General features: G+C 37.0%; 1 protein-coding gene across 1 annotated transcript in view; it reads right to left on the bottom strand.

Moving 5' to 3' along the window:
* LOC133444843 (zinc finger protein AEBP2-like) overlaps positions 1-9,055 on the bottom strand; it is a 35,023-nt gene extending 25,968 nt beyond the window's left edge. The window contains exons 1-3 of the mRNA XM_061722744.1: positions 8,449-9,055; positions 4,842-5,052; positions 2,132-2,239 (exon numbers count right to left, since the gene is read on the bottom strand). Coding sequence (XP_061578728.1) covers positions 2,132-2,239; positions 4,842-5,052; positions 8,449-8,984 — 855 coding nt within the window. The 5' untranslated portion in view covers positions 8,985-9,055. The remainder of the gene's footprint in view (positions 1-2,131; positions 2,240-4,841; positions 5,053-8,448) is intronic.
* Between the last annotated feature and the right edge of the window lie 3,657 nt (positions 9,056-12,712).

Here is a 12,712-nt window from a genome sequence, read left to right as displayed (position 1 = left end):
ATTAAATCGCTTTTTTAATCTCACCAAAAAAAATCCCTCAATTTGAACTGTTTTTATGGGGGTATTATTGTTCCAATATTATTTGTGTGTGCGTATCTCAATCTGTGTGTGTATAATAAGATTTGTGTGTATTCACATTTGTCTGTATTCAGATTTGTGTGTGCGTAAAAAGATTTGTGTGTCTGTATTCACATTTGTGTGTGCGTAAAAAGATTTGTGTGTCCGTATTCACATTTGTGTGTGTAAAAAGATTTGTGTGTGTGTATTCATATTTATGTGTGCGCAAAAAAATCAGCCAGGAGCTCTCGATTGGCTGTCTTTGTACACGTGGATTTTGACACACTTCTGCTGTGGCAAATCTGTAAATGAATCAGTGTGTAAAACGATTTGTCCGTAACTTTTCCTTTGCCCTGAGCTCAGACTCACAGGCTCACGCCAGGCTACAGTAGCAATGCAGCCTTCACACCACTAGTCGGCGCATAGCACTCAGTCAGTACGTTTACCTGCAGCAGTTCAATCGGGTTTCTGATCGTATAACACATCGTTCGGACTTTTAAACTGCATGCAAACACCTGAACCCCATCTACTTCGGACCTATGTCGGACATTTAGTAATCGGGTTGCATATGGAGTAAGATAACTTCCAAAAAGAGGATATGAACATTTTGGTATTTGTAAACAGTAGAAAGTACCGGGATAGCGAGATTTAAAAGAAGGTGAGCGAAAAGTTGCGCGAAGCAGCATTTGTTTTGAATTTGGACACAGGAAGGAGAAGCGGAAATGACGGTAATTGTGTCATGACGTTCTCCGTGCATCGCTATTTTGATCGAGATATCCCAAATGATTAATTACCAGAGGTGGGTAGTAACGAGTTACATTTACTCTGTTACATTTACTTGAGTAAGTTTTGGGAAATTTTGTACTTTTAGGAGTAGTTTTGAATCCCCATACTTTTTACTTTTACTTGAGTAGATTTGTGAAGAAGAAACTGTTACTCTTACTCCGCTACATTAGGCTACGTTGAGTTTGTTACTTTTCTTTTATCCGCGTACGCGTCAATCTCATGACATCACTGGGTGATTCTTTGGGAAAAAATTTTGTTTTTGCATGTTTTGTCACATATATCTCAAACACAGAGTTTCTATGAGTTCATGGGCTTGTTCTAGTTCTGCCTGGTTAAAAAAGAAAAGTACAAAGGCTTGAAATTTTGTACTACTTGTGCTTAATTTATTTTTTTTATTCTCATCATTTTATTATGTATTAAAGTACTTGAATTTACTTTAAGATTATTTTAATTTAAGCTATTTTTTTTATTAATTTTAATTAATTTTATTATTTTATTGATTTAATTTGCCTGAAGATGATTATTTTGTACTTTTGTCTGTTTGAATGGTTGTGTTAGAAAAATAAATCAGACGTTACTCAACAGTTACTCAGTACTTGAGTAGTTTTTTCACCAAGTACTTTTTTACTTTTACTCAAGTAATTATTTGGATGACTACGTTTTACTTGTACTTGAGTCATATTATTCTGAAGTAACAGTACTTTTACTTGAGTACAATTTTTGGCTACTCTACCCACCTCTGTTAATTACCATGTATACAGGGATAACCCTGTTTGCTCACGCATGTAAACGGAATATTCCGAATGTTTCAGTAACCAGAATATTAGCATAACCCGAATTTTGATTGCATGTAAACGTAGTCATTGTCCACTTCAAGGTGGGACTGACCATTGTTTTTCGCCCACAACTCAATCACAAGAAGCCCACTGCACAAACCTAGATTTCAAAATAAAGGCAACTTGCAAAAAAAAGGAAAAAAAGTTAAAGATTAAAAAAGCAATTAAAAATAATGCAATTAAAATAATATAATGCGCTAAATATGCCTGTTATTAATTAATTGCAATTAATGCACTAATTTGACACCCCTCAAAAGGGGTATCATATGTTGTGGATTCAATTATTGGCCGGTTTTATTTTAATCCCAGCAAAAAAGTAAAGGCCTTATCAGTGATAAACTGTGTCAACTCACCGTGTTAGGTTTGGTGGAGGTCAACATGAGGAAACAACAACACAAAAAGAAAAAAAGAAGAGAAGTAGATCTACATCATGTTCACATCTTTGCTTTTACCTTGAAGGGTTTATCCCCACTGTGGGTCAGCATATGTCTCTGCAGCCAGCTCTGACTGGTGGATGGTGTGTTATACACTTTACAGCCCTTCCACAGACACACAAACACCTGGGGAGAAAGACCAACACAAAGTTTACTCAAACTAGCTCACAGTCACCAGGTGACTAATATAATCTACTGTCATTCTATCTGATGGAGTTGTCAGGTGGAAAATGTGGTTAAGGGTTAGCATTTGTGAAGGCGGACAAAATTTGAATGGACAACCACTGCAACAACAAACAAACAGGTGCAAGTTTCTAGCATGAAGCAAAGTTTATGAGTCTGACAGCTTTTGGTGAGAAACTTTTCTTCCAGCTGGTCGTTGTGGCTCTAATGCTGTGAAGCCTCCTGGCCGAGGAGACGGTACCATCAGTTCATCAGCAGCATGAATCCAGTCCATGTTGATGATGATGACAGTAAAAAAATAAAAGAAATAAAAGAATGTTTTTGTTCGTTTTGTTTTTTTACTGGTCAATACTGCGATTGAGATCTGATTTGCGATAAATCAATCTAAAAAGCAATTTCCCCTCTGCATTGCTGGAACATGCCTAACATGCTGGAATGTACCACATTGACCTGTGAGGTAAACAGAAAAGTATGGCAGTGACTTTCAACTGGAAGTCATCATTAATGAAGATCAAGGTGAGCAGCAGGTTTGGTTCATTCGTTAATAAGCTGATGTGGCATCAAACTCCACATCGACTTTGTTCATACAACCTGTATAAAACGTAAAAGTGCAACTTAACTAAAGGGTCTGCACACACTAGTCAAGATGTACCGTGGCGAGGTATGACCGACCCTCCCTCCTGATCCTCCGGCCGGCCCGTGATAACTGTGCTAGTGTCCGTTTCATTTGAAGCAAGTGCAGTGTCAGAGAATCAGTGCAGATTATATCGTGACATTTTTCCTCCCGTTCATGCAAACATTCTCCAACTGTGCCAGAGACCAGGAATTGTGTCATAGTTGAGTACAGAAAGCAGCACTCTGGTCAAATGAACCAAATTGCTAGTGTAATTTGAGTTTGGGCACAGGATAGGCTGCCACATCTCCATTATCAAGTGCAAAATGCTTTCACACAACAGAAGGGCTCCCTTTCCTTTGGGACTAATATTTCATCTGGGCCTTTGGGTTGAACAGGGGCCATTGCTCTTAAAGAGTATGATTAAATGCTATGCTTCAACTACTTAGAAAGATCGTAGATGGTGAAACCTTTCCGATGAAACTCGTCCTGCAACACAAATGCAATCCATTATGCTGCAGCATGTGTCTGCACCAGGTTGCCTTTAAACTCAATAACAAACAGAACTAGTTACAAACAGAACTCATGTTGAACTAGTGATTTTCAAAAGCTTTCAACCTACTTATACCTTAAGTGACAGGCAGTCCTGCACTTCTTTTGCAGTCACACACACCTGCACCTCCTGCTAAAGCATCACAAAAGCGACCAATCTTCCTTTAAAAATGCATAAGCATTTTTAAAGCAGTGTTTTAGGGGCCTGCCATAGCTGTGAATTACTTTGTTATTACTACATGTTATTGCTCACTGCTTGGCGGCTGTTTGACAATTGCACATCATTTATCACCTTCACCTTAAAGATAAGTCTTAGACACATCTTTTTATTCATTTCCTACTTTTGAGCCACTTTAAAAATCAGCAAATGGTCCTCTTTCTTCATCTCTGAAACTCCCTGGGAGGTATTGAAACGTTACGTTTACATTTCAAACTGAAATAGGCACATTCAGGTTGATGCCCCTGCACCACCTGTTGTAGATGCAACGATGTAGGTGTTTTAAAGTCTACTACACCTAGGGCTGGGCGATATGGACCAAAAGTCATATCTCGATATTTTCTAGCTGAATGGCGATACTCGATATATATCGATATTTTTTCTGTGCCATAATTGGAGTTTCCCCAAAGCATTATAGCATAGCATCTCTGTTAGCTTCATTTTTTCTGAGGCAAACCCTTAAAAAACAGTCAGTTTTAATACAATGCCTCGTGCCAAACGTCACACAGGTTCCTTTATTGGGACTGCAGATGCAAATTAGCTTAAAGCTATAATCTGGTACAGTGCATCAGATGGCAACATTTATGTTTTAACTGTACACTGTCCCTTTTTAAATAAAATTGAATTGAATTATTAACAGAGGTCTGCACAATATCAAAATGTATAAAACAAATAAAATAAAAATAAACTGCCTGCATATATAGAATAAAAATGCTTCCTGAATAAAATAAAACAGATATCCCTTTCCTGCATAACAATTAAATTAAAATACACTGTGCAATTAATACAATGTAGACAGTAACAGGCAGACTTTTCCACTGAGGTTGACAGTTGCAAATAACAAAACATTTGTGAAAATCTCAAATAAAACATTCAAGTCAATTTGTCACAAAATAAGCTATATCAAAATCATTAAAAAAAAAAGAAATGTTTTTTTTTTCCTCGATATAAACGATATTGTCTTGTACCATATCGCGTTTGAAAATATATCGATATATATTAAAATCTTGATATATCGCCCAGCCCTAACTACACCCTCAATATAGGACCACGTATTTTATTCAAATATGTTTAAAAAGTCAAAGTACCTGCAAAAGCTTGCAAAACTAAATGTCAAATCAGAATGAAAACAAAGCTTATCCAAGACTCTCAGGTTTACTGACCCCTCCTCTCTGCCCGTCCACGTGGATTCCCCTTATATGCTCTGCCAGATCAGGACTGGAGTTGAAGCACTGTGGACAGAGGTCCCAGCAGCAGGGGTAAGCCATCGTCTTGGTGCCCGAAGGTCTGGCACTGCCCTGTCCGTTCATCATCGCAGGCGTGGATCGCCCGCTGGACACCAAGCTCTCCATCTCCATCAGGGTGCTGCTGATACTGAGCAGCCAGGGCAGTTAGGAAGAGAGACAAGACAAATGCAGACTCAGACAGTTCACTCAGAGAGGACAGATCGGGCTTCGGACAGCCCTGGAGAACAGGTGCAGATGTTTCTGGCCCTACTGTAGAGTCACGGTGGGAAATCCAGGCTGCAACCAATTTTCCATGCATACCAACTTGACTCGTTTACCCATTATTTTCTGCCTTTCAAGCTAAACAGTTCAGCTGGAGATTTGTTAAATAAAAATCCTATTCACTCAATGTTTAAAGTCCCACTCCACAGTTCTTCCATTTTTTCAAGACTTTCAGTCACGATTATGCAATTTTAATTTATACTAAAAGTTTGTTTTACATCTAAATGCAGACTTTTAGACTTTAACTTTTAGACTTTACCACTCAGTACCACGGTACCACTCAAGGTGACAAAACTTACTTATGATTTTTGAAAAGATCCATGTCTGTAGATGATATTTTGGTATGATAACCCTTCCTGAGTGGCAGCTATATCATAGTTTGAGTGACATTATGTGATGATTCTGTACTTGGTTAACCTTCTTAACACTATCTTAAGTACACACAGATCTTGATAGCCCAACTATAATCAGATCTTGACATAATTATTCCCATTAATAACGATGTTAATTTTGTTTACAATATTGTTATGTTTATAAAACTAAGCTGGTTCCTTATCTCATTGTTATGTCCTTTATGTCCTGTATTTGCATGATAAAGACCAGTTTATGACCTTAGCCTAGTGGCTGTTATAGTTTCATAGGAGCCTAATGATGCTCTTCTAGTTTAAGGCTCACAATGACCTGAAACAATGATATAGTATGGGGTATAAACATTTCCTGAATCCTTATGGTCCTGTGAGTATTCCAGTTTTTGTGTCTCTGTTGTTCCTAGATGACACAGGGCTAAAAGATATATAGTATATCTTTTAGGCAAAAAATTGTGTAAAAATGTGTGCTGTTTATAGTTTAAAGAGCTGCAGTGACCTCTATGGTGGTCAGAAAGATTCACATCTTAGCTTGAATGAATGCTTAGAAGGTCCCCTTTAAAATGATACCAAACACAATATTGTAAAACATTGACAGATATCCTGTAAATGAGTCTAAACCAGGATATGCACCAGCATATCCTGGTTATCAGGAAGGGTTATCACACCAGAATATCATCTATAGACATGGATCTTTTCAAAAATCATAAGTAAGTTTTGTCTCCTTGAGTGGTACTGACAAGTGAAATTTTGGGCTCTGGCCCATGGACTATAGGCTCCTATGAAACTATAACAGCCACTAGGCCAATGTCACAAACTGGTCTTTATCATGCAAATACAGGACATAAAGGACACCAGCTTAGTTTTATAAACAAGCATCTAAAATGTAATTTTCTGAAGGGGGTGGGTAACTTCATGAGCTGATAACTGTGATACAGCTGCCACTCGGGAAGGGTTATCATACTAAAATATCATCTATAGACATGTATATTTTGGACTTCTCCATGCAAGAAGAACGATTGCACTACATTGGAAAAACGTTGAACCACCATCACTTGAATTGTGGAAGAAGGAGCTGATGACAGGTGTTGGACTGGAGAGGTTGACTTATATAGTCAAGTGTAAACAGACAGAATTTATAGATGTTTTGGACTCATTTATGTCTTTCTTGACCAACGGAATGGATAACACGGAATAACAAAACTTACACTGGCGTGGGAATGTACCGATCATGGCTTTTTTTTTTTTTTTTTTTTTAACTTTACGGCACTTTTTATTAGTTTATTATTTATTTATTTATTTATTTATTCGTTTGATGTCTGTAGTTATTCTTTAAAATTTTAATTTATTTATTTATTAATTTATTTTTTTTACTGTCTGTGTGTGTTTGTTTACGTGACACCTATATTTTCTGAAAAACAGATTTTTTTTCAATTCAAAAAAGGTTTAAATGGATAAAAAAAATACCATATATATGAACTACCTGTCCCACATATGGACTCACTTGAATTTTACCAAAAATACTAGTTATTTGGGGTTTTGTTGTTGTTTTAAGCGTCAAAATGTCATGTGGTGCGACCGTCCGACCACGACTCTTGTTTTGAAAACCTTTTTTGAAATCACTCTAAATGTTTTTAAATCAATCTTCTGCCCTATCTGGCATGATTTCCGAAAATGTCTTGTAGTGCAGTGTTTCCCAACCCTGGTCCTCGAGGCACACTGCCCGCATGTTTTAGATGTTTCCCTTCATCATCACACCTGATTCTAATTAATGGTCCTAATTAGCTTGTCATCAAGGTCTGAAGACTTCTGTTGATGACACAGCCCCTTGTATCACGGTGTTTCTGAAGCAGGGTAACATCTAAACATGCAGGACAGTGTGCCTCGAGGACCTGGGTTGGGAAACACTGTTGTAGTGTGTAAGATCGCAACACATTTGTATTTATATTTCCCTCATAACATACAAACAAAGTTTGACTGATGATGTCCATTTTATGAAATATGTGGCGCGACCATTAAAAAAAAACAACTATTTTTGTATAATACTGAAAACTTGTAAAAAAAAGATGTCAAGATGTTAAGGAAATTAATTTATTTTAATATGAATCATGGTTGCACCACATGACCTTTTTTAAGGCTAGTGCCAATTCATCTTGACAAAAAAACTCTGAAATCACTTCATTTAAAATTTGTATATGAATTTATGTGTACACAACATTCTTAATGTTTGAACTACTGCAATAGATATTCTTTTTTTTATTATTTTAAAATTGACCTGTTGAAAATCCTTATTCGCCATTGACCCACACCCACACACAGGACTGTCTCAGAAAATTTGAATATTGTGATTTTCTGTAATGCAATTATCAAAACGTCATACATTCTGGATTCATTACCAATCAACTGAAATATTGCAAGCCTTTTATTATTTTAATATTGCTGATCATGGCTTACAGCTTAAGAAAACTCAAATATCCTATCTAAAAAAATGTGAATATTCTGGGAATCTTAAACTGTAAGCCATAATCAGCAATATTAAAATAATAAAAGGCTTGAAATATTTCAGTTGATTTGTAATGAATCCAGAATGTATGACTTTTTTTTTTTTTGCATTGCATTGCAATTGCATTACAGAAAATAAAGAACTTTATCATAATATTCTAATTTTTCTGAGACAGTCATGTATGCATGTATGTATGTATGTATGTATGTATGTATGTATGTATGTATGTATGTATGTGGAAAATATTTGTAAATTTGACATAAGTTTTGATGCTTGTTGAACTTCAATAAAAAATATTGTTAAAAAACTAAATAGCAAAGCAAGTGTTGTCACCTTGAGTGGTACTGATATCTGGCCTGGCCCATGTACCTGGTTGTTATGACTGCAGACCCACCTGTCCTCCGAGTCCATGCGGCTCAGCGGTTCCCCGTCCGAGGACGACACCTCCACGCTGGGCCGCCTCTTGTCCCCCAGCTCCGCGCCGCCTCCGCCGGCTCCGGCTTTCTCTGCGCTCTCCCCGTCCTCCGGCTCCTCTTTAACAGCTTTGCTGGTGTCGCCGGTGGTGCCATCTTCGTGGCCAGGCTGCGGTTCTCCGTCTGCAGCGGGAGCAGGTTTCTCTGCACCGGCCTCTGGCTTCTCTGCACCAGCCTCTGGCTTCCCTACACCGGCCTCGTCTGCAGCCGTGGCCGGCTTTTCTGCAGAGAAGCCCGGTATCTCTGCAGCGACACCGGGCTTCTCTGCAGAGACGCCGGGCTTCTCTTCACCGGCCTCGGCGTCCACTTCTTCCATTTTCGCCTCTACGTTGCTCCGTGGTTGTTCTGTTTCCGGCTCGCCCTGTTCTTCTTTCCCCTCCACCTTTTCTTCCGCGGACGGCCCGTCGCCCCCAGCGCTCTGCGAGGGGGTCTCTTCCCCTGCAGTCACGGCGGCCATGTCGACAGTAATCTCAGCGGAGGACACTTTTAGTCATAAACGTTCTTAAATACAGCCAGCGCTTTCTGCAGGAGGGGGCGGGGCCTAATCCACGATGTCTGCCCTCTGATTGGTCGAAGGCGGCACGCGGAGAAGAAGCACTACTGACTTTGGCCTTTAAACTTTCTGTTTCCAAATATGAGAATTTCCTTTAAACTTTTTGGAGTGATATGTGTTATTGTGTCTGAAAGAATTGATATTGGTTTTAATTTATTTTGGAAGGATGTGTTGTTTGGTGTTTTTGACCATGTAACAATTAGAACAAAGCCAAAAGAAACATTTATTATTAATTTGTTGATTATACTCGCAAAATTCCACATCCACATTTGTTCTTACTGTAAGATTAATGACATTGAAAATGAGTTCCATTTCCTATTTTATTGTCCTTTGTATCATGAGCTGCGTCAAAAATTATTTGATAGGTGTAAGAATCTGGATTTGATGTGGGTAAGCGATGCTGAGAGACTCAAATGGATTTTTGATCATAAAGTATTTGCACTTGCTGACTATTTGGAGAAAGCGTGGGATAAAAGAAGAAAAGTAACATATATGTAAAAATATCCATTCTGGTTTTTGATTTACTTATTTTGTTTTTCCGGTGTACATTGTGCAGCTCCCAATTAAGTGCGTGTGATATTGTGTATTTGATGATTTTCTGTTTCTGGTGTCTTATAATCCCGTAAGGGATGGGTCTTCGGACATGACACAAAAATAAAATTCATTCATTCATTCATTCATTCATTCATTCATTCATTCCACAAATCCAAATTCTTACGCAAAAAAACCCTCTTTTTTTACTTTTCATTCTGAATTAAAACAGTATCTGTACTCTATTAAGTGTTCTACTAATTCAAAAGCAATCAGAACCATAAATGTATGTAAATGTTCTGGCTTTCTGTTATAATTTAATCCCCCTGGCTGGTTATAATGTGTTGTGTTTTTTTGTTTTGTTTTTTATTTGATTTATTTATTTGACTCATATGTTATAGTTCAACGTGAAATTGCATAATATGATGTTTTGTTATCATTGTCCTGTTTGCAAATGTTAAATAAAAAAGAAATTGAGAATTTCCTTTTTTTTATTAATATTTTTGCAAAAGAACAAATATATAATCACAACATTATAAACATACATGATGTTCACTGTCCTCTTAAACATATATGATAGAGGCCCTATCATCAGTACTGGAGTTGAGGGGGTATGGCATCCCCCCTGAAATAAAAACGGACAAAATCATCCCCCCCTGTAAAACTGCCATCCCCCCTTTCCATCCCGTATGTCATTTAATCAATGAACGTGATTTTACTGCTATTTCAACTTTTAGAGTCATCACCAGAAAAATAACACCAGAAAAATAACTTATTTTACAATTTTCACCTGTTTCAAGTACATTTTCCCTTGAAATAAGTAGGAAAATTTGCCAGTGGGACAAGATTTATCTTCTCATTACAAGCAAAAAAATCTTGTTCCACTGGCAGATTTGTCTACTTATTTCAAGTGAAAATCTACTTGAAACAAGTGAAAATTGTTGTTTTTTCCAGTGATGAGTCTTGTTTTAAGTTTTAATTTTTATTAAAATTAGACATTTTAACTAGAAATAAGACAAATATTCTTGATAAGATTTTGAGTTTTTGCAGTGATCCATTTTACTTATCCTGTGAAGGACAGAGGCATATTGATAAGTTCAGAAAACTGTTTTTTATTTTTGTGTTTTGATGTAAGCCCAGTGGATATTTAAAGCTTACAGAAGGCTGCATTTAACTGCTGCTATGTGATTCCTGCAGTATTTCTGCAGGTGTTTTGGTCAGTGCTATTATTTGTAATATACTGTATTCTATTATTTGTAATCAGCACAAATTATCTGGCCACATATGATAAAATCCACCATCCGCTGATTTCTTTTTACAACTCGAATAATGCCTATTATTCCCTATCAGATAGAGAACACTCTTAAACCATCTGATGTACGCAGACGATTTGGTTATTATTTCCCCCAGCACTGTTGGGTTCCAGCAGCTGTTGGATATATGCTCCCAGTATGAGGTTGAGTTTCCTTTCATTCACAATTTAGGAACGTTTGTGTTTGTATTGAATTGTTTGTTGTTTTATTTTTGAATGAAATAAAGAATAATTGAAATGAAAAAGTTTGATGTACAGTACAATGCAAAAAAGAGTGTTGTATTGATATGTAGGACCAAGGAGGATCAGATGCTGCACTTTACAATGTTTGACCGGTCAGGGCAATCCCTTTGTGTATCTAACTGTACAAAATATCTTGGGCACATAATCACTGACAAGATGGAAGATGATGCTGACATGTACAGGCAGAGACGAATGTTGTATGTCCAAGCAAACATGCTAGTCAGGAAATTCCATTACTGTTCCGATGATGTGAAAGTGAGCTTGTTTCGTGCTGACTGCAGCCCTATGTATGCAGCCCCATTATGGGTCAGCTACAAAAAGGAGACCCTGCACAAACTTCAGGTAGCATATAATGACTGTCTGAGGATACTAGCAGTGCTAGTAAACTCTTTTGTGACTCAGGGCTAAGCACTTTACAGGCTCTCTTGAGGAACCTGATGTTTAACTTTATGTCTCGACTTGAGTCACAAAACCGTATTATAATGAATCTCACAAGCCCCAGGTGCAGTTCGGTCAGATATCAATCATATCTGTGGAAACATTGGTATGGGTGCCTTTTAAGATTTATTTTTTATGTTGTATGTCTTGCTATTGGGTCTAGAGCCTGTAATAAAGTTTATATATATAACATATACATATACAAGAAGAAGCAAAAAAAAAAAAAAAAAAAAAATGTGCCTTACAACTAATGTACATTTGACCCTTAAATTGACCAATCACTTCTGTGATTACATCAAGTGCCACATAATTAATCAGACATTCCTTCTATTAATGTCGAAAATGAGCCCCAAACTTGGTTGAAGATATCCTCTCTCCCTATAACTCTGTAAGTAACCCGTTCAAACGTGGCCATTCTAGACATTAGTGCAATCCATTCCTTCAAACTACACATAGCAGATGACTTCCAGTATCTCAAGATTATTCTACATCCTGTTGTAGTTGCCAAACGTACCCATAATCTCTGTCTTCCAGTCAGAGTGATATTGTGTGGCAACAAACCCAAACTACCGTACACAAAGCTGGGGACTTAATGAGATGTACTTTGAGAATTTCTTTTTAAAAGTTTTTAGTTAAAAAAGATGTCCCTTAACCCTTGTAAATGGCATCAATTTACCACGCTCTTAAAAAAAAAAATCTGGTCTAAAAACATTAAAGATATTTTTTCTGCTCCTTTTCCTCAAATCAAATCCAAATGAAAATAAAATTTAAACATTGAATAGTTGTAATTATTTTAACACTTTGAATGTCAATGATATTAAATGTCTTCACTGCCTTTATGAAGAAAAATTGGATGGATTGTTAGTTTTTCTCAGCTGTCAGATTTACAAGATATTACCATTTGGTTATAAGATTCCCACTGAGTCTTATAAAAACCTAAATTATTTAATCTCACAGCCATTATATGTCTGTATATGTGTGTGTGTGTGTGTGTGTGTGTGTGTGTGTGAATATCTGTGTAAGTAGATACAGTATATACATAGATATAGAGCAGATGCAGTTAATAAAGACAGTATAGTGTAAATAAGTATATTTATATAAATATTTA

The sequence above is a fragment of the Cololabis saira genome, chromosome 5, assembly GCF_033807715.1.
Source record: "Cololabis saira isolate AMF1-May2022 chromosome 5, fColSai1.1, whole genome shotgun sequence".
NCBI lineage: Eukaryota > Metazoa > Chordata > Actinopteri > Beloniformes > Belonidae > Cololabis > Cololabis saira.
Note: the sequence above shows the minus strand (reverse complement) of the source record. Positions and strands in the feature narration are given on the sequence as shown.